The sequence below is a fragment of the Carassius carassius genome, chromosome 13 (genome assembly GCF_963082965.1).
Source record: "Carassius carassius chromosome 13, fCarCar2.1, whole genome shotgun sequence".
NCBI lineage: Eukaryota > Metazoa > Chordata > Actinopteri > Cypriniformes > Cyprinidae > Carassius > Carassius carassius.
Window position 1 is genome coordinate 7641145 of NC_081767.1, and position 23005 is coordinate 7664149.

At 41.1% G+C, this 23005-nt stretch overlaps 1 protein-coding gene across 1 annotated transcript in view; it reads right to left on the minus strand.

The window, feature by feature from the left end:
- Positions 1-1605: 1605 nt before the first annotated feature.
- Positions 1606-23005, minus strand: part of LOC132155915 (ventricular zone-expressed PH domain-containing protein-like) — a 142910-nt gene continuing 121510 nt past the window's right edge. Inside the window, exons 12-14 of the mRNA XM_059564687.1 lie at positions 22113-22230; positions 11406-11542; positions 1606-2677 (exon numbers count right to left, since the gene is read on the minus strand). Coding sequence (XP_059420670.1) covers positions 2441-2677; positions 11406-11542; positions 22113-22230 — 492 coding nt within the window. The 3' untranslated portion in view covers positions 1606-2440. The remainder of the gene's footprint in view (positions 2678-11405; positions 11543-22112; positions 22231-23005) is intronic.

Below are 23005 nucleotides of genomic sequence, written 5' to 3' on the forward strand. Positions count from 1 at the left end.
ACATATAAGTTGGTGTTTTTTTCTTCTTCGGGGGTGTCAGGGGCGTTGCCTGTTACGTCGTTTGGGTTATTGGGCTACCTAGTTGAAAGCATATCATTATATTTCACAATTTGTTTTATTTTCCAAATATAATTAATTATAATTAATATAATTAAGTCCAACGAACCGTTCAGTCCATAATGCGTACCGTGTACCGAACCGAAAGCCTCGTACCGAACGGTTCAATACGAATACGCATATCGTTACACCCCTAGTAACTGGATATCAAAATTCTTTGGAACGACATAATCAGATGAATCTTTATATATATCTATATATATATATGAATGTCTTTGAAAAATCGGCTCTCCCAGTTCCTTCACTGTACATTCCAGTATTTAAAAAAAAAAAATAATAAAATAACAACAGCAGTATGTTCATTTGAAGAGGACTAAACCCTCCAGCATTCAATAAAAAGAAAATAGACATTCGTCCCTCAGGAGAAACAACACTAACATAAGCCATGTTCATGTCACAGAGGTCATGTGCACATGTGCACACCTTCATTTAGCATGTAATTGGGCAGATATTTATACAGCTGCCTGGAAGTGCATTTGAAATCAGATGAACTAAAAACATAAGAAAAAAAAATACTTTCAAAATAAATAGGACTTTGGCTCAGAGACCCCAACACATGGAAAATAAAATTGTAACAAACCATGGAAATACAAATGTGTTTTTTGAGTCTACACACATCTAGGGACCTTGAGGCACCTTGCTGAGCTGAAAGCCCTTATGGGCCCTTAGGGGTGCGAGAGCTAAATAAACCCTACAAGATGCTGACATGCATCCTGACTGGATTATGCTGTCAACTCAAGTAAATAAACAGAGGAACTCAACACTGTGAAGCAAAACAAGAAACATCTGTGGAGATACTTCTGTTTGATTTTTGGATGTTGAGAATTTCAACTAAAATTGGGCTTTTCAAACTATTATTAACATATTTTTGTCTTTTTTGTCACAAAAAAACACTACTTTTTCAATATTTAATGACAGAATGAAATGCTACAATGTAAAGGCCAACTGTTTCATGTCAGACATCCCATCATAAACTGCTTCAATTCTTTAAAAATCAATAAATATTCTCATTTTGAATAAAGTCATCCAAAAAAGGCTCAAGTGAAGAATCAAAGTGGCCAGTTTATCAGAGAGAAAGCATTAAAGCATAAATACCTCAGAGAGACCTCTGTGTATAATATGATCGTGGCAAACAGGTCAGGGCCGAGAGTCATTGGAATGGAGCGAGGCCGGTGGCGTGAGGGCTAATGAGCGGTCTCAAGTCTCACAGAGGAACTATATGAAGAGATATAAAAAGAAGTGATGCCAGTGGAGCGAGAGAGAGGACCAGGCCTGGGACACTTCATGTTTTGTATGTGGTGCAATCGGCCATGAAGTGGCTGCCACTTGTTTAATTTCTAAATTAATGGACGTTCAATGTGAGCACATTGTGTTCAGTACTAATTTTGTGGGTATGTTTGAGTCATTGTCTAATTTAATTCCTTCACTGGCACCAAAACAACACTGGCAAAAGTTATATTACTAATTCGCCCCACTGCATTTAAAAAAAAATCATGATTAGTGTCCAGAAGCACGATAATCTTCAGAAGCCAAACCACAGTAACTTCATCAACACTGAAGCAGAAAAAAATGATTGCATTCTGATTGATTTGAGATATAATTTCACCCTCTGTTCTCTCTGAATCTAAACATTATAGAGCCAAAACCATTTGTCACAGGGCAGAACTTATTGTAAGAGACCCAATGTGTCTTTGCATGACAAAATAATTATTACTATAAATAGATAAAAGGCTTCAATCTGAGTCACTGTTACTGTACAACATAACTAGTATTCATCCATGGAGAAAAAGGGACAAACTTTGCCTTAAGACATGAAAGCCCACCCCAGCGCATGAAACACAGCTCTGAAACAGATACCAGTGGAACGAATTTCTTTCACCGCCATTGTTCTGCGGTTCTCTAGAACTTTGGAGAGGTCCTCTGTGTTATTCAAGGAGACATTGATCAACATTTCTGACACGCAAGTTCCTGCGGCCAAAGAACAGTGTGTACCAAGATCTGTTTTGCCATTCCATTTACACATTCGTATCCCCAGTGGTGAATGATTTCATCTGCTGATTATTAGAGGCACTTCTTGATGCTTTTGGTCCTTTTGTGAAATCAATCCAGCTTAATTATTTTATATGATGTAACAGTTCACGTGATTTGATGAAAGTGCTAAATGTAGTATGATATTATTGCTGTCAACATGATATTGGCTCTTGCTGTATACTGAGAGCGCAGAGGAGCTGGCAGTAAAATTCAAGGGTTTCTCAAACATGGGTTAGTGGGTTAACGTGGCAATAAGACATACCCATCTGGCTTTTGATCATCAGAACAAGCATCACAGATATGTGGTGGCCTCGCGGTTCTCACGTTCTTTGGCCTGCGCCACAGCCACATTGATGCACTGCAGCCACTCTTCCGCATTCTTCTCATCTTGAGCTTTCAGCACATAGGTTTTGTTGTCAGTGAAGATCTCGAAGGCTCTGGGCAGCCTGCGGTCACGCCTTTTCTTTGCAACCACCTTAACACTTTGCACTTTGCTAAGTTCAATTGTGCTGTTGTCCAGTTCATCCTTCTGTGAGTAACAAGAGGGAAAAGGCGCCGTCAATCAAAGCTAACACTTTATACTCTAACATTCAGGAAGCTTTTCATGGACCACAGCCATGTGCACTGAGCCAGTAGTTTAAATCAGACCCTACACCTCGTCTACAGCTTGGAAATAATCCATGTCTCACTGGCGGTCGCCACAGATCTGCTCTGAATTTTTACACACTTTAGTCCGAGGTTCACCTGACTCCATCAGACCTCGTGGAAAACAAGTACACTTTAGCAGAGTGCTTATTATAGAAATAATATACTTTAAAAGAATGTACTTAAGTGCAACATAATTTAGTGTTGTTGGACTAATTGCATGTTTATTTAAATGAAAACAATTTAAAACATTGTAAATGCAATGAATGAATTTAAGAGTGCTTTTTCGACCCCCTGAAGTAGGACTTAAAGGGTTAGTTGAACTAAACCTTTTAGTACATCTTTATTTGTAAATTAATAATTGCTTCTATTGTCTTTGAAATATAGTACTGCAGAATGTTCTGAAAAGCACTTATTGTGAACTAAAATATACTTGAATGTCATTTCTGTTTAAACTTGAATGTTGTGTATTTAAATATATTTATAATTAAACATTTGTAAAGATGATGTTTCAGTTTAGTACATTTTTAAAATATATTAATAAGCTGCAGTTAAAATTATAATCAGGTCCTTTACATGTGTCAACACATCAAAGTAAGTGTACTTCTTTAAAGCCCGACATACATTTTTCATCATGATTTTAAGATGCTTTAAAGTAAAATGTCATTTTCTCAACGGTTAGGGTGCGTTCACATAATACACAGCTTGCGATGACTAGTCAACTAGTCAACCACTAATCTCTGATGGGATGGGGTCAAGGTTATGGGGTTTTCAGTTGGAGGATCAAAGCATGCATGTCCTCTCTTAATGGTTCCAGTTCTCCTGCTATATTGTTCTGCCAGTCTCTCAACTTGTTTTTAAAGTTTGCCAAAAATGAGGCTTATCGTTGTTTGTGTCCACTGATGAGAATAAGCACCATTAAAAAAAAACACTTACAGAATTGCAGGCAAATTAAAAGCATAATAAAAACAAGATATTGTGAAAAGAGGCCAAATTGTCCTCAAGATCATATTGAAAGAGTTTGTCATGCCTTATAAAATTAAGACTCTGTCAAGAGTTTGCAAAATAAAATGACTATGCATCCGTTTTCCAGCTTAAAATTTACAATAAATCAAGATTTAATATGCTTACATTTTTACAAAAAAGCTTTTGCTGGCTTTCTGTCAGAATACTGTGAGACTGATTGATCTTAGCTTTTTAGTCACTGTTTGCATGTCATGGTTTTGGTTATAAATTCTCTTTTCCACAATCCTACATGGCTCCAAGTTATATAGATGCATAGTAAACTGGCTCTTTGCTTTGTTTAAACACAACAGAGAGATTTTGACAAACCATTTTAGTTTTATTTAGTTCATGTAAATTCCTTCAGGGAATTTTTTGGTGAATCTCAAGATTAAGTGATGGGTTTTTCTAAAGAACTGATCATCTTCCAGAAAACAGGACTCTAGTCTAGACTAATAACATTTCTGGTGAGCAATTAGCTCCTAGAATAAAACATCTAACAGCTAAATACTTTTTATTTTATTTTTTTATTTTATTGCCAGATTACAGAATCAGTTATTATAGATCATGCTCACAATCTATTGCAATAGGTCAAGATTCACAAAAGTTGTCCCGATATTGTTTTTTGAGGATTATTTCATGATTTAAGTAACATGTTACATTCATTTGGGTTATCTGCTGTTTATTCTATTAATGTTTCAGGAATTGATAAAGCATCATTTATTTACACCCAAACAGAATGATGCTGAATAGAGTTCCAGGAAACACTGGCATGTCATTATCTAATGTTACCCCAAGAGATTATATCTGACAAAACCATAAACAAACACACATAGGGCCCTATCATACACCTGGCGCAATGCGACGCAAGGCGCAGTGCAAGTGTGTTTCCTATAGCTTCAGTCCGGCGACGTTCGCATTTTCGCGTCCAGCGCCATGTTGTTTAATTAGCAAATGCATTTGCGCCCATTTGTGCGCCCATGGGCGTGCTGGTCTAAAAAATAGGTGTGTTCAGGCACATTGCTGGTGCATTGCTATTTTAAGGAGTTGAAAATAGACTACACCATAGACCAAATCAAACCTGGTCTAAAGTCTAAAGTCAATGGTGCAGTATTTTTTTGTTATTTAGAGAGCGAGTTGGTAGAAAATGCGCCTCTGAGTGGGTCCACAGTGTGCACTGACTTTGCTTATTACACACAGGGATGAGCATCATACAAACATGCCAAATATTAAAAACAAAAGGAATACAGTGTAAAATAATATTATTGTGTAGGCTACATAAATATAAAAATGTAATGATGGATAGTCATTGCGTGTATTAGAATTAGGCTACCTATTTGCAATTCAGCCTATTACTACTTATAATGATGAATGAAATTGGCTAATTAATTGAACAATCATGCCAATACTGTCACGGTTGGTAAACCGTGATCTCAGGGTTTTTCACTATGTGGGTGAAGTCTGTGTGTAACGCGTCAGCACTGATTGGTTTGTGGGCGTCTCCGCTAATTGTCATCAGCAACAGCTGTCACTCATTACTCATCCCTATATATTGGCCTGTCTAGCGTCTTGTGTTTGTGAGAGCGTTGTTTCATGTAATTCATCTGATGTTTGCTTTCTTGTGTGTTTCTGCTTTGGATGTCCGTGTCTCCCTGGAACCCCATCCACTCTTCGCACATCACCAACAGCATCATCACTTACCTTCAGCTCACTTCCCCGCAGTTCCTGTGTCACCTTCTCCTGCTGCCAACTCATCTCCGCCATTCGGATCCTTCACTCACCTGCATCTTCCTGGACTGTGTATTCCTTCAGCATCATCCGTGTTTCCTCTTTATGTACTGTATCATTCATTTTCATTAAATATTATTAACTCGCACTTGCTTCCTGCCACTCCTTTCACCCAGTCGTTACAGAACGCTCTCACCGCAAAACATGGAAGCAGCGAGCACCACTTCACTCTCAGAATTCATCCACCACAGCGTCAACCGCATGGATCAGCAGCAGGAGAGCATTGTGAACACCGGACGCGCGATCCAAGCGCTGGTGAAACAGGTGTCCGAGCTCACCCAGCAGATCCATCAACTCACATCTCCCGCTGCGCCCACTGCACCGCCTGCGCCGTCCGTCCCCCGGGAGGTCTCCCAGGACCACTTCCGACCAGAGCCGCGACTTCCGGCGCCAGACAGTTACTCCGGTGAGTCTAACTTTTGCAAGACTTTCCTTAACAAATGTTCCATGCACTTTGCATTGCAGCCCCGCACATTCACGACGGAAGAGTCCAAGGTCGCGTTTGCTCTTACTCTACTCTCTGGCAGGGCCGCCTTATGGGGGACGGCGGTGTGGAACAATCGACATCCGTGTTGCACCTCATTCCACACCCTCTCCGAAGAGATGAAAAGAGTATTCGATCGAGCCGCGGCTGGCAGGGAGGCCGCACACCAACTCCCGGACCTCCGACAAGGGAAATCGTCGGTGGCGGATTACTCCATCCAATTCCGCACCCTGGCGGCCGCGTGCCAGTGGTACGAGGAGGCGCAGTGGGATCGATTCCTGCATGGGCTGGCTGACCGTGTTCATAAGGAGATCTACCTCCTCGAGTTGCCCCCAACACTCAACGGTCTCATCGACCTGGCGCTCCGGGTGGACGCCCGGATTAATTGCCTTGGTAAACAAACCAGTCCATCACGCCTCCACGTCTCTCCGGAGTGGAGCCACTTGAGTCGAGAGAACATGGTCGGTCCCGTCTACGATCACGAACCCATGCAGGTGGGTAGATCTCGGCTTTCCCAGAAGGAGAGAGAGAGGCGGAGGTCCCAAGGACTATGTTTGTATTGAGGTGGCTCGGGTCATTCCCTCCATTCATGCCCGTAAAAGAGCCAGCCCGGTAGTAAGTTTGAGGCTAATATCGGGTGGGATCTCCACCGGGAAGTCCTCAACTACATCTTCGACTCTCCTTCCAGTAAAACTGCGGTGGGAGAACCACACTGACGACTGTCACGCCCTTCTGGACTCTGGAGCCGAAGGTAATTTCATTGACTCTCTCCTTGCATGTCACATGAACCTTCCTGTCCTTCCGGTGTCTCATCCCATCCATGTCACCGTACTCAATGGCCAGGAACTCACACACGTCACTCACTACACCGAAGCCATAACTCTGCTCACCTCAGGCAACCACATCGAAACCATATCCTTTTACCTCATGGACTCCCCTGTCGCTCCCATTGTTTTAGGTCACCCTTGGTTGGTCAAACATAATCCACGAGTGGATTGGGGTTCCAACACAGTCATTTTGTGGAGTGAAAGTTGTCATGAGTCTTGTCTGGTTTCTGCGTGTCCTGTTGTGCCTATTTCTGTCTTTCAGGAGGAGACCATGGTATTATCAAACGTGCCCGCAGAGTACATGGACCTGAAGGAGGTGTTCAGTAAGTCCCATGCTGCTTCTCTTCCTCCGCATCATCCCTATGACTGTGCTATAGACTTAGTTCCAGGTAAGTCTGTTTGGGCTCTCCAACTCGCCAGGAGTTTTCCAAGCACTCGTTAATGACGTGTTGAGAGACATGGTAGATAAGTTTATATATGTTTACCTGGATGACATACTGATTTTTTGTTGCATGAGGAACATGTGCAACACGTCAGACGAGTGCTCCAGAGATTACTTGAGAATGGTCTTTTTGTCAAGGCGGAGAAATGCGTATTCCATGCACAGTCTGTTCCCTTCCTAGGGTATATCGTCTCGTCCGAGGGAATACGTATGGATCCTGACAAAGTTAAGGCTTTGATAGATTGGCCATCTCCAGATTCCCATAAGGCCCTTCAGTGGTTTCTGGGGTTCGCCAATTTTTATCGACGTTTTATTCGTAATTTCAGTCAACTAGTCTCACCTATGACCGCCTTGACCTCCCCCAGTACTCCGTTCAGGTGGTCTAATGCAGCCGAAGCTGCATTTACCAACCTCAAGAACCGCTTCATTTCGGCTCCCATCCTAGTAGCCCCTGATCCCACACGGCAGTTCGTGGTGGAGGTCGATGCATCTGAGGTGGGAGTAGGTGCAGTTCTTTCCCAACGTGCTGCCTCGGACGATAAGATGCATCCCTGTGCGTTTTTTTCACATCGTTTATCTCCTGCTGAACGCAATTATGACATTGGTAACAGAGAATTAGCTTTAGAGGAGTGGCGTCACTGGTTGGAAGGGTCATGAGTACCTTTCATTGTTTGGACCAATCACAAGAATTTAGAGTACATTAGAACTGCCAAAAGACTCAATTCCAGGCAGGCTTGGTGGGCACTTTTTTTTGGCCGCTTTGATTTTACTCTGTCGTACCGCCAGGGTTCCAAAAATGTTAAACCAGATTCTTTGTCACGTCTTTTTGATCCTTCCGAATGCCTGGTGACTCCCGAGTGTATTTTACCTGAGAAAATAGTCGTCTCAGCACTCATATGGGAGGTCGAATCAAAGGTCAAGACGGCCTTAGAAGGGGTAACGCCTCCGCCCGGATGCCCACCAAATCGTTTATTTGTGCCGGAAGAGTCACGGTTCGAGGTTATTCAGTGGGGTCAATGTTCTAATGTTGCTTGTCATCCAGGGATAAGCCGAACCAAGGGTTTAGTTAAGCAACGATTCTGGTGGCCACTTATGGCTCGCGACGTCCATGATTTTGTTTTGGCTTGCTCAAGTTTGCGCCAGTGGTAAGTCATCTAACCTCCAGATGGGCTTCTTCAACCGCTGTCTGTCCCTTCGAGACCCTGGTCACATATCGCTCTAGATTTGGTTACCGCCCTCCCGCCCTCTAATGGCATGACGGTCGTTTTGACCGTAGTGGACCGGTTCTCGAAGGCGGCACATTTCATGCCCTTGCCCAAATTACCTACAGCCAAGGAGACAGCGATCACTGTCATTGATCATGTCTTTTGGTTACATGGCCTCCCGGTAGACGTGGTTCTTGACAGGGGATCCCAATTTATATCCAAATTTTGGAAAGAGTTTTGTAAATTGTTAGGAGCGACGGTTAGTCTGTCTTCGGGTAATCATCCCCAGAGTAACGGGCAGTCTGATTGAGCCAACCAAGGTTTAGAGAGAACGTTGCGATGTTTAGTCTCCAAGAATCCTTTTTCCTGGAGCCAACAACTCTCTATGGTGGAGTATGCTCACAACTCGTTACCAGTGTCAGCCACGGGCCTCTCTCTGTTTCAGGGCAGCTTAGGTTACCAGCCACCGGTTTTTCCTAGTCTGGAGTCTGAAGTCATGGTCCCCTCCGCTCACGCATTTGTCCAGAGGTGCCACCGCACCTGGACCAGAGCCCGCGAGACTCTGCTCCGGATGAGGGAGCGCACTAAGGCCAAGGCCGATCGCCACCGGTTGAAGCCTCCCGTATATGTCGTGGGTCAAAAAGTGTGGCTTTCTACTAACAACATTCCACTCCACTCCGTTTCTAATAAATTAGCTCCCAAATTTATTGGCCCGTTTCCTGTCACCAAGATTATTAGTCCGGTGACAGTCCGCCTCAAACTACCTCCAGCGTACAGGAGAATTCATCCCGCCTTCCATGTGTCCAAAATTAAACCCGTGTTTTATTCCAGTATTTATCCCCCCACCGCCGCGACTCATAGATGGGGAACCAACTTATTCGGTAAATCGTATTCTGGACTCGAGACGGAGGGGACGAGGATTCCAGTACTTGGTGGACTGGGAAGGTTACGGTCCGGAGGAGAGGAGTTGGGTACCTGATGATTACAATCAAGGCGTACAATCAAGGGTACCTGCTGATTACAATCAAGGCGTTCCTAGAGGGGGGGGGGGGGGGGTACTGTCACGGTTGGCAAACCGTGATTTCAGGGTTTTTCACTATGTGGGTGAAGTCTGTGTGTTACGCGTCAGCACTGATTGGTTTTGTGGCCGTCTCTGCTAATTGTCATCAGCAACAGCTGTCATTCATTACTCATCCCTATATATTGGCCTGTCTAGCGTCTTGTGTTTGTGAGAGCGTTGTTCCTCAGTTCCTGTGTCACCCTCTCCTGCTGAACTCATCTCCGCCATTGGGATCCTTCATTCACCTGCATCTTCCTGGACTGTGTATTCCTTCAGCATCATCCGTGTTTCCTCTTTATGTACTGTATCATTCATTTTCATTAAATATTATTAACTCGCACTTGCTTCCTGCCACTCCTTTCACCCAGTCGTTACAAATACACACATATATTAACTGACTCATCGCGTGGAGCTATTTGAAAGCCTGCATCCAAAGCAGAGGACTGAAAGATTGACCGGCCACTTAACAGGTTATTTCAGCAAAACATCACTCGTTGAACTCCTCAGTTTAATCAGTGTGTTTAATAAGTCAGTGTATTCCTGCTTGTTCCCAGGGGCGCCCCCAAGGGGTGGCCAGGGGTGGCCACGGCCACCACTGAATAAACTCTGGCCGACCCTGTGGCCACCCCTAGGATGATTTTCAGTGTGTAACCTACTATAAATTTAAATGCAGAATGTAAATTCGTAATAGTTTAAGAAGTGGGGGAAAAGATAAATAAAAATGCAGCACATGCTGCAGCCACCAAAAAAGATCGCAGATTGGCAGCACCGGAGAAGTCCTCCTCCCGTCGCCCTCCCCCGTCCAAACAAATCACAGAGTGTGCACATACGTCTAAATGGTCTAGACTGGTTCGCATACGCATTTGTAGTGCGTTCTTTCACTGGAAATTTAGAATTATCCCATTTTTCAAGATATGGGGCAGAAAATTTATAGATCTATATAGTTTATATAATTTCATATAGTTATTATCACACAAAGAGTTACATGCTTGTTCCGTAGATGATCTACTCGCGCGCTTTAACTTTGCACACGAGCAGATCGTATGCTTCGCTTGAGAAGTGTTCAGCTTTTCTGCCAACAAATTCTGCCTTGTAAATAGCGATCCGCCGTGGCACGAGCGCATCTCGCTCTTAAAGGGAATGGGAGATGAACGTTACGCCCATTACTCATTAAGAGAATAGGGACAACCCATTCCAAAACTGCGCCCCGGCGCACGGACCGTTTTTCCGTCATTAAAATATGAAAATTGGATTTGGACACGTCCTGAGTGCACCTGCATCGTGTGCTTTACACTTTCCGTTTAGATCATTAAAATAGGGCCCATAGTGTGCATAGTTTTCCTTACAGCAAATAAAAAAAATATTTAGTCACAGCCTGAAGCTCAGGAACATTAGGGAGACAAATATACATATCAAAATACAGTAAAAACAGTAATAAACTGTTTTTTTGCAGCTTAATATTTTTGTGAAAATTGTGATATTTTTATGCCAGAATTCTTTGATAAATAGAAATTTCAATTAATAGAATCGATTTGAAATAATATTTGAAATATTATAACATTATAAATGTCTATACTGTAACCTTTGATCATTTTAAGGTGTCCCTACTGAATAAAAGTATTATTTATTTATCTATTTATTTTTTAAATCTTACCCAAACTTCTGAAACGTATAGGGAATACTTGTTTCCACAAAAATATTAAACAGCAAATGAGGGTAAGTAAATTATTTCAAAATGATCACTTTGGTTTCTCTTGATGGTAAGGAATGCATTAACAATACATTCTGTGCATGAGACACTTACCGATTTTCCTCTTCGAAAGAGAAGCTGGTTGCCGGCAAGGGTGAAATAACGTGTTTTCCACCTTTTGATGAACTTCCAGCGCACTTGTTTCTCCTTCAGCTTCCCCTCAATGAGTGGCTGGCCATCCTGGTTAACAACTGAGCACAAAGAGTCAAAATGAAATGTTCAGACAATGTGCTTTCATGATGTTTTCATCAGCCCTGCTTCATTGTATAGACTGAGCAGCATTAACACATTAACACAAGTAAAATATTCTTCTTTTACTGCTCCATCAAGGAAAGTCAGACATGTCAAGTCAAACACTGATATGTTTAGAATGATACGAGGGTGAATACATGAAGAATTTAAATTTTGGTTGGACAAGCCCTATAACATTAGCCCCTTTCACACAGTAATGCCAGCGAATTATCATAAAATTACCCAAATAAATTTCGGTGAAATACACAAAATCTGCTGTTCACAAAAGTAATGTTTCCATGCAAGGGCTAAAGGCTGTAACTTGTTAGGGTTTTTGTCAAAAATTAGTTATTGAGATTTTTGGGACATTTCCCTTATCAAGTGCATAAGAATCTTGAGTCAGTTTTTGTTTTTGTTTTTAGAAAATAAGTTTAGCTATCTTTCCAATTTGATAATATGCTATTTCTGCTATTTCTACGCCACACAATAGTATCCAACTGCAGAGCCCCAGTGCTGATGAATGGAAAAGAGGGCAGGAAAGCACAACACAACTATCAAAGACATCCAAATAACACATTTTCATGGAAAAACTGTAAAAAAAAAAAAAAGCGAACAGCAGAGCGAACAGTACACAGCCTGGAATAATAAGATCATTATGATTGACCCAAAGCAGACTTCTTCTGTCAGAGGCCAGACCTTATATGGAGTCATTCCAGTAATCTTATTTATTTGTTCACAGATAGCATCTAGTTATTTACTGGTAATTTTACAATGGTATTTCTGAAAAGGTCCTTTTCACACACTATCTCTAAAGCGTCATTTACCGGAAAAGATAGCGTGCTATATTCTGCCCAAAGGAAACAGAAATAGTGAATACTCTTCGCTCACACAGCCATCATCTTCTGGACCTACTCCATGTTTACACACATAACCTAACATTTCACAGACAAGGCTTAAGCCTAGTCCCGGACTAAAATGCATGTCTGGGCTGTTTTAACTGAAAAAAAAACTTATTTCAAGATTCACACCAGTAATTTTTTTTTCTAATGCATCTTTATTAAAGCTACTTAGAGGTCCTAACTGAACTATGGCTTAATCCTAACTTAATCTAAGTCCTGTCCGTGAAACCAGGCCACAGAGAGTTATGGGTAAAGTTTTCTCATTAGACGAACAAAAGAGCATTGCTTAGTACTTAGAACCACACTGAAATGTCTGGTGTAGTCTCAGGCACGGTGAATATTTTGTCTCCTGCCTGTGTTTGCTGGGTCTGTCTGAACTACACAATACATTTAACAGATCTCTCTCATGGGTCTATTTCAGTTAAACAGGAAGCTGTGTTATAGCCCTTTCAAGATGGTACAAAGCAACCCATTGTTTGAGTTTCCCTTTTTTCTGCAAGGAAAACAGATGCGAATCTGCAGCGTTTTGATAGCCTGCTTAATTTTAAGCAAGACTGATCTTTGATAATCACCTAATAATTTAATTCTAGGATATAAAATGCACATTCTGGGAATAGGTTAAAAAAAGTGCCTGAAACTCTAAATAATTATATTTTTCTTTTTCAACAAGCTTTCACTAAAAGAATGCACCTATCCCCCAGAAAATGTTGTTCTGTTATTAAAAAAAAAAAAAAAACATAAAACACACTGAATACTAATTCAACAGATTATGTCAAAACTGATGTATTGGGTGTCAGATACACTTGGTACAGTGGTACAGCGAAATCATGTCTGCATTACAGTGCTGGTAATGAGTGATAATTGCATTTGTGTGTTTATATCCCATGAGCAACATAATAATATTGATTATGAATTCCAAATAAATTATTTCCTTGCTCTCTCTGCCTTTCTCTGGCATGCATGAATCAAAGCACCTATATATATGTGTGTGTGTGTGTGTGAGAGAGAACATGAGCAAAGCAAACATAAAATGAATGTTTTGTAAATCCCAGAACATTAAAAACATCTGTGCTGCATTCTGCATTACATTCGTTTGGCTAAAATGATTTCTGTTCTCAGTTTATTTTACTGTGTATATGATACTGTATATGAAAAATGAGTTTGTCTGTTTGTGGTCATGAAAGTAAAACATACACAATGATAAGAGCAGAGGCCAAATCTGATACTCGGCAAGTCCAAAGTAAGAGAGATCCTCAATTGTTTGAGGAATTCTGGTCTTCCTGAAATCATACAATGTCCCAAATCATTGTAGCTGTTTGTGACACACTCAAATGTGCTCTCCGATCACAAGTGAAGTACAAACCTGCAGTAAACAGTATATAACACTAATTTGGATGCAACCCATGTGGAAATCTGGATTTTGACAGTTCCAATTCACACGTAGCACAGAAAGCAACAGCAGCCAATGGGAAAAGAGTTTGGAGCGCTATGTTACCAATACATCAATATATCTTTTGAGGTAAGTATTGTTTATTCCAGTTATCCTACAATTGTAAATTCATGCAACGAGGGTATTGCTAGTAACTGTGGGGGAAGGAAAGCCAGTGTTTATTTTTTGACTGGTTGATGTATGTTATAGATTTTTCTCTGGGCTTTGGCCAGCGCTCTGCTTTACTGTTGATTTAGAGTAACTAAAGAAAGAAACTCTGATAGTCAGACAGGATTCCAGCAACCCCTGCTGAGAACGTGGATTCACTTCTGTAGACTTTACTGGACAGGGTTTCACATATCTTAGCAAAGTTGGAGTCCATCCAACTCCATGTCGAAAACAACACACAGGATAAAGGTTCGAGATTTTATGGGGCTTTGAAAAGGTTAAATATAGGCTATAGTGATATAATATGTAGTGAAAAGGTCACTACATGTTCATGAGGTTTAAATAATTTGGGTTAACATTTTACAAAATAAAACATATGTAAGTTTACAAAATTAGCATTAACATTAGTAATAGCTGTAGAAATAATATTAAACAAAGGTGAAGTTGGGGAGGCGGAGGGTGTGAACTGAGTAGCTATTAACTATATACAGGTCCTTCTCAAAAAAGTAGCATATTGTGATAAAGTTCATTATTTTCCATAATGTAATGATAAAAATTAAACTTTCATATATTTTAGGTTCATTGCACACCAACTGAAATATTTCAGGTCTTTTATTGTTTTTAATACTGATGATTTTGGCATACAGCTCATGAAAACCCAAAATTCCTATCTCAAAAAATTAGCATATCATGAAAGGGTTCTCTAAACAAGCTATTAACCTAATCATCTGAATCAACTAATTAACTCTAAACACCTGCAAAAGATTCCTGAGGCTTTTAAAAACTCCCAGCCTGGTTCATTACTCAAAACCGCAATCATGGGTAAGACTGCTGACCAGAAGGCCATCACTGACACCCTCAAGCGAGAGGGTAAGACACAGAAAGAAATTTCTGAACGAATAGGCTGTTCCCAGAGTGCTGTATCAAGGCACCTCAGTGGGAAGTCTGTGGGAAGAAAAAAGTGTGGCTCCACAAACGCTGCACAACGAGAAGAGGTGACCGGACCCTGAGGAAGATTGTGGAGAAGGACCGATTCCAGACCTTGGGGGACCTGCGGAAGCAGTGGACTGAGTCTGGAGTAGAAGCATCCAGAGCCACCGTGCACAGGCGTGTGCAGGAAATGGGCTACAGGTGCCGCATTCCCCAGGTCAAGCCACTTTTGAATCAGAAACAGCGGCAGAAGCGCCTGACCTGGGCTACAGAGAAGCAGCACTGGTCTTTTGGACAAATTTTGCATGTCATTTGGAAATCAAGGTGCCAGAGTCTGGAGGACGACTGGGGAGAAGGAAATGCCAAAATACCTGAAGTCCAGTGTCAAGTACCCACAGTCAGTGATGGTTTGGGGTGCCATGTCAGCTGCTGGTGTTGGTCCACTGTGTTTTATCAAGGGCAGGGTCAATGCAGCTAGCTATCAGGAGATTTTGGAGCACTTCATGCTTCCATCTGCTGAAAAGCTTTATGGAGATGAAGATTTCGTTTTTCAGCACGACCTAGCACCTGCTCACAGTGCCAAAACCACTGGTAAATGGTTTACTGACCATGATATTACTGTGCTCAATTGGCCTGCCAACTCTCCTGACCTGAACCCCATAGAGAATCTGTGGGATATTGTGAAGAGAAAGTTGAGAGACGCAAGACCCAACACTCTGGATGAGCTTAAGGCCGCTATCGAAGCATCCTGGGCCTCCATAACACCTCAGCAGTGCCACAGGCTGATTGCCTCCATGCCACGCCGCATTGAAGCAGTCATTTCTGCAAAAGGATTCCCGACCAAGTATTGAGTGCATAACTGAACATAATTATTTGAAGGTTTACTTTTTTGTATTAAAAACACTTTTATTGGTCGGATGAAATATGCTAATTTTTTGAGACAGGCATTTTGGGTTTTCATGAGCTATATGCCAAAATCATCAGTATTGAAACAATAAAAGACCTGGGGTGCGTTCTCCGATAACGTTGTCTCTTAGCGCGCTACGAATACTCAAAAGGTACACCTTAACTACAGGTATACCTTTGCTACGTGTGTTCTCCGAACTATACCTTAGGATGTAGCTTAAGGTAAACCTTCTTAAGTTCGACCTTAGCAGTTGCTGTCCATGGTGGAGGCGCTGAATAGGTTGATATCGACGCCTCGATGATCGATTGTGCGCTCTTTCCTTCACAGCGGTATAGGTAAAGTATTGAGAAAACAATGTTCTTTATAAAGAAGCGTTTTAGAAATAGTACAAACTGCATTTATCGGGGCTTATTGAAATACGTACATGCAGAAATAAATATGAGTATGTGTTTATAATTTAGCAAGTGTACAATCCCAAACCCTCACGGCCATAAGTGTGTTAATGTTCTCCACAACGTATGCTGATTATCCACCAGCCGTATCACATTATTGGCGTAAATCGCTCATTTGTGTAATTGGATGATTTCCTCAATAAAAGCGCAAACATGAGAGACATACCGACATTCACTATGTCGGGGAAAAAAGTCCGCAAAATGAGATCGCCCAGCCACACTGAGGTCTTACTCAGCCCATATCCATCCCCAACAACCTCCAGAAAACTCCCCACAGCATAAAAACGAAGAGCCGCCAGCAGCTGAATTTCGGGGCTGAGGGGGTAGCTCCGTCGAGTTTGTCTTGACAAATCTGGGCCAACAAGATGCAAGAGCTGCAGAATTTGCTCCCGTGGCAGGCAAATTTTTTTTACAATGGTCTCTTCTGACATGGTAGTCAGTGGACTAAAATGTTCTCTTATAAAGTAGTTGACATACACTAACTGGCTCCGCGGACGCCGCCGTCTTTGATTTAAAACAAGTACTCGCTGTCTCGCTGCCATAGCTATAAAGTTTGTGTAAACTCATCTTTCTTTATATAGACTCCTAAGCCTTTTCTGTCAAATGGTTCGCCAGCTGATGTGCCTTAGGATAGTAATTAAAAAAGCTAACAACCATTAGTGTATGGAAACTTTATTAATGAAAACACTTCCATACACTGGGTGTAGGCTATAACAACTTAAGTATTTTATGTGTATAATTTTAAAGTAAAGTAAAAATGTAATTTTAATTCTAAATCAGATTTTATATTAAAAGTTCATATAAAATTTTCTATGTGTAATTAAACTGCGATGTAAAAAATCTTTTTGCGTAGTGGTGGCCACTAGCGGTATGAACCGTAAGCAGCGATAAGGTATAGCTAAGAGCGCTCCAGACCAACCTTACGAACGCATGACTTACAGAAGGTATACTTAACTAAGAAGGTTTCGGAAACCACGTATTAACGATAAGGTACTTCTTAAGGTACAACTTAAGAACGACGTAGCGTTAAGGTAGTTTCGGAGAACGCACCCCTGAAATATTTCAGTTGGTGTACAATGAATCTAAAATATATGAAAGTGTAATTTTTATCATTGCATTATGGAAAATAATGAACTTTATCACAATATGCTAATTTTTTGAGAAGGACCTGTATATACACATTGGCAGGAAGAGATAAACATAATTCTTACAAACAATCATTTCGAACTCCATTAAAAGGTGGATTCAGAATAGTTTTCAGGAAGGTTTGTACATAATTCCATTTAACCATGAAATTTCATAGACTACTAAAATTATATCTTCCAGAGTTTCCAAACAACAGTTTGGAGGCAATAAATGACACCCAAACTCTTTTTAGTTCAGTGTTCTAAAGACAATGCTTAAAGATAAATTTGACACAGTTTTTTAAGTAAAATAAAATTTCAATTAAAATCTTTTGAAATGAACAAATTAGACAGGACAGTGAGAGAAAAAGCAACCAACAGCCAGGATGCAACTCACTGCAGACATTTCTGCAGCAAGGTCAGCAGCATCATATTGGTAGTTTTGAAGCTGTATCACTGCGTTCTGTTTGAATTTCTTATTAACTCTGGAGTGCTCTCAAAGCACATAATGTGCTTCACGAGCTGACGACACACCAGACTTCTGTCAGACCATAACACTGCCAAAGTATGTGCTGCCTGTCCAAGCTTATCCTTCCCCAAGTCCTTTTTTCTGTAAACATTCACCTTGCTCTATTAAAAATCAATATGGCTCCCTGCTAATTGAAACTGCACTCAAAAAAATGATTTTTCAGTTTTGTTCACTTTACCTGAACAATTCATGTTGAATTAATGTCATTTTGGCTATTTTTCAGTTCCCACAACATGATTGTGTCATGTTAAACTGACTTAAAACTGTCACTCGTTGGTTTAACATAAAGTTTTCATTTTGAAAGAACATGTTTCAATCAAGTACCTCAAAATAAGTTTTACACTTCCTATCATGCTTTGCACAGGACTGGATATGGGGAAAGAAAATGTTGAAATAAAGTGTTATTTTATGCAGTTTTTAGTAAAATGTGATAATAAGGAGACTTTTTCATGTTTAATGCTCTATTATGTGGGCATTTTAAAAGACTTTATATTGGTGTATTTTGTGCGAGTTACAATTGTGGTGAAGTGTGGAGTTTGTGGTTGGGTTGAGGACCTGCCAAGTTAGCTAAAATTATCCATCCATCCATCCATCCATCTTCTTCTGCTTATCCGGGGCCGGGTCGCGGGGGCAGCAGTCTAAGCAGAGAACCCCAGACTTCCCTCTCCCTAGACACTTCCTCCAGCTCTTCTGGGGGGACACCGAGGCGTTCCCAGGCCAGCCGGGAGACATAGTCTCTCCAGCATGTCCTAGGTCTTCCCCGGGGTCTCCTCCCAGTGGGACGCGCCCGGAACACCTTCCCGGGAAGGCGTCCAGGAGGCATCTGGAACAGATGCCCGAGCCACCTCAACTGACCCCTCTCTATGTGGAGGAGCAGCGGCTCTACTCTGAGCTCCTCCCGGGTGACTGAGCTTCTCACCCTATCTCTAAGGGATCGCCCAGCCACCCTGCGGAGAAAGCTCATTTCGGCCGCCTGTATCCAGGATCTTGCCTTCTCCAAATCCACAAAGCACATGTGGACTGGTTGGGCAAACTCCCATGAACCCTCCAGCACCCTGTAGAGGGTATAGAGCTGGTCCAGTGTTCCACGGCCTGGACGAAAACCACACTGTTCCTCCTGAATCCGAGGTTCTACTATTGGCCGGATTCTCCTCTCCAGTACCCTGGCATAGACTTTCCCAGGGAGGCTGAGAAGTGTGATCCCCCTGTAGTTGGAACACACCCTCCGGTCCCCCTTCTTAAAAAGAGGGACCACCACCCCGGTCTGCCATCCCAGAGGCACCGTCCCCGACTGCCACGCGATGCTGCAGAGGCGTGTCAGCCAAGACAGCCCCACAACATCCAGAGACTTGAGGTACTCAGGGCGGATCTCATCCACCCCCGGTGCCTTGCCACCAAGGAGTTTCTTGACTACCTCGGTGACTTCAGCTTGGGTGATGAACGAGTCCACATCTGAGCCCTCAGCCTCTGCTTCAGCCTCTGCAAGACGTGACAGCGGGATTGAGGAGATCCTCGAAGTATTCCTTCCACAGTCCAACGACATCCCCAGTTGAGGTCAACAGCTCCCCACCTCTACTGTAAACAGCGTTGGAAGGGCACTGCTTCCCTCTCCTGAGGCGCCGGACGGTTTGCCAGAATCTCTTCGAGGCCGACCGATAGTCCTTCTCCATGGCCTCACCGAACTCCTCCCAGGCCCGAGTTTTTGCCTCCCCAACCACCCGGGCTGCAGTCCGCTTGGCCTGCCGATACCTGTCAGCTGCCTCAGGAGTCCCACAAGCCAACCAGGCCCGATAGGACTCCTTTTTCAGCTTGACGGCATCCCTTACTTCCGGTGTAGATAATTTTATCTAGTAGGCAGGACAAAAATGTATATTGTTGACATGGCTTTGTTAGATATATTAGACACAATTAAATGTAGTTAACAGGGCATTATTTTTTAGAGTTGGCAAAATTAAACCTAGTTAACCTGAAAAGATTTTCTCTATTAGGGATGGCAAAACTTTATCTAGTAGGAATAACACATTTTTTTGAAGTCTTGACTAAATGAATTCAGGTTCATACAACAAGATTACAACAAATCATATCAAACAAATTAGATATTGTTGGAACAATGTAATTCAATTTCGTGGAAAACCTTTCCTTAATTTAATTAAGTTCGTTCAACAAAATTTTTTTTTGAGTGTGTCCCACATTCCAAATAAGGTGAAAGGAGCTAGAATGTGTGCTACAACCCTCAGTTAATGAGCGACATTTGCTATTGAGGTTTCAATGAGTTTATTCGCACCTTGGCTGCTGGATAGTGGTGTGTAAAAACATTTCCTGTCTCATTAAAGTGTCTCTTTGTGGCCTAAACATTTGCTCTCTGAAGTAAAGTGGCATCATCAAAATTTAAAGTAGTGTAGCAATCCAATACTCCACCAAACAGCAGTGAACAATTTTAACATCCAACTCCGGGGGTGTAAAATATTCAAAGTAGAAAAACATGAAGAATAACAACCAAAAAGCAAAGTAAAGACCCAAAGCCTAGAAATACTGTCTATTGAGCATAAAATAAGATAATAGAAATACTGATAAATTAGCAGGTTGGTGGGATGAGAATTTGTAACATTACCGTTACATTACATTAGCATTACATAACAATACATAACAAAATTGGCTACTGATTAATTAAGATATAAGCCAGTCATTTAACCACAGATAAGGGATCATCTTAGACACACATTTAAAAAATAAAAATGTTCAATGAACTCAATTAACCTGATCTAAATTGATTAAAAAGTAATAGCTTTCTGTTGTTTGTGTAAAGTCGAATGATCTGACATTTCAATCTCGAAAAAAGATTAATTAGACAAATGATACATTTTAACCAATGTGGTTCACACATTGGAGGGGTGAACATGTTGCTGTGGTTTCGGTAAAATAACAAGTTAGTTAACTAGTTTCTCCAGTGTTGCACACTATGGTGGTTCAGCAGCAAGTTACATCATTGTACTGTACAGGAAACGCACCCCTGTTTGTATTCGTCTCTATATGAATTTCCATACTGGCTATGAGGAACTAAAATGATCCAAACAGATTAATTACATTTCCATTAAAGAAATGTAAATTGATTAAATTTAATAAAATATCATTGTGAAAAAAAGGAATTGTGTTGTATTGCATTTAGCTAGTAGCCACGCAGATCTTTGCTAGTGAAACTAGTCAAACTGCATTGACCTTCTGATGAAACCTATGAAGCAATTAAGCTATCGGCTTACAAGAACACATTGTTTTAGACCTCACTACGCAAACTGCACCTATGGCAATGCTGAGAACTGAGACTTTAAATGCCTATAAATGATCTCAGATGAAACAGACATGCTCCATGTGCACCAATTTACAATACGTTTTATTGTTTTTGGTAAACTTTCAGGCCAGAGACAAAAACCTTCTTCATGCTATCTAATTTTTGTGGAAAGATCCTACTAAAAAGCACATCTGTATGTCTGGAGAAGATTCAAAACAAAGCAACAGTAATTCTAGATGCACTTGAATGGGATCAGAAGCCTCTTTGTCTAAATGATGAACATCTTAATGCTGGACTGATGTAAACGATCTCAGCTACAGAAATGAGACAAACTACCTTCTCCTCTACTTTTTTTTTTCATTCTTCCCATTGAAAGCAGATTTCAGCAATCATAACAGAGGACTGAAGTTGTATGGGACATCTGGAGTCCTGATGTGCTTTTGTAAAATCGTGTAGATGCCAATCATTTAAGTCAGAGAAAGATCAGCTGTAACTCTTTTAAAATCATGACTGTTATTCACTGATAATCTTGCCCTCCAGTAAGCTGTTAACAGCTGTGACCGGATCCAGTCAAGCAAGTTCATTCAGAATCATTCAGACAATTTTTGTGAAACGCATCAACTGATTCATTGAAAAGACTCACCATTACTTCTCTCACACATCAGGGACAAAGTTTGGTTATTTACAACTGTATTACAATTAATTTTCAGATTTTTTCCTGCAACAGTAATAATTTTGGTATATTGTCACAGGTTTGAAAGGGAGTCATTTATTATGTGCATATGTTTAAACAAGGTCTTATTTACCTGTGGCTTTCTCAGGGTTACTGCACATGAAACAAAGCCAGCCACCCTCCTCTTCACTGTAGCTGAACAGGTCAAAGAAACGGACCTCTTCCAGATACATCTGCAAACTGTCCACATCCTGAGAATGAATACAGAGAAGGAGTGAGGAAATCTAGCAGATGAAGCTATTCCACAGCACTGAAGATAGAAAGAGTCATTAGCTACCTGCTCACACAACCGATCTGCTCCAAAACCCAGACCGTGTAATAATGCTTCCTACAAAAATATCTCATTTTGGCTGTATTCTAAGACACTAACAGGTAACCTTTACAAAGTATGCCAGAATGCAAATTCAAAAAGAATCATCCAGAATCTAAAAATCAATGCTTACTGTACTTACTTGTACTATTTGACTCAATAGTTATGTGTGCTTTATGCCGTTTGTTTATTTATTTCATTATTTTTAATGCTGTTAGCTTAGAAAAATGTTAATGCCAAACTACTGGAATTAACTGTAAGCAAGTCACATTTATTGTGCACAAATTTATGTAAAACGATAGTTCCGGTCCTTGATTCTGATTGGTTGAGCCGCGTTCAAAGTTGTTGTAAATTCCACTAAAAACATACACCTTTGTTTACTTCTGTGTAGCTGTTTCTGAGGAACTACATTGTTTGGTGGGAGAATATTGTTTTTATTTATATCATTACAATTGATTTGCTCTGTTTTATTCTGTGGATCCTTACTATATATATGGAATAACCATTTTATAAGAGCAATAAGACCCCTAAAACCGTGGTTTACAGTGATTTTATAACAGCTAAGGGGGTTTTAGGCATGACAGAACACCCCTTAGCTCAGGGGTGTCAAACTCAGTTTATGTTGAGGGCCGGATCGGAGAAAATGTCCCCTTGTG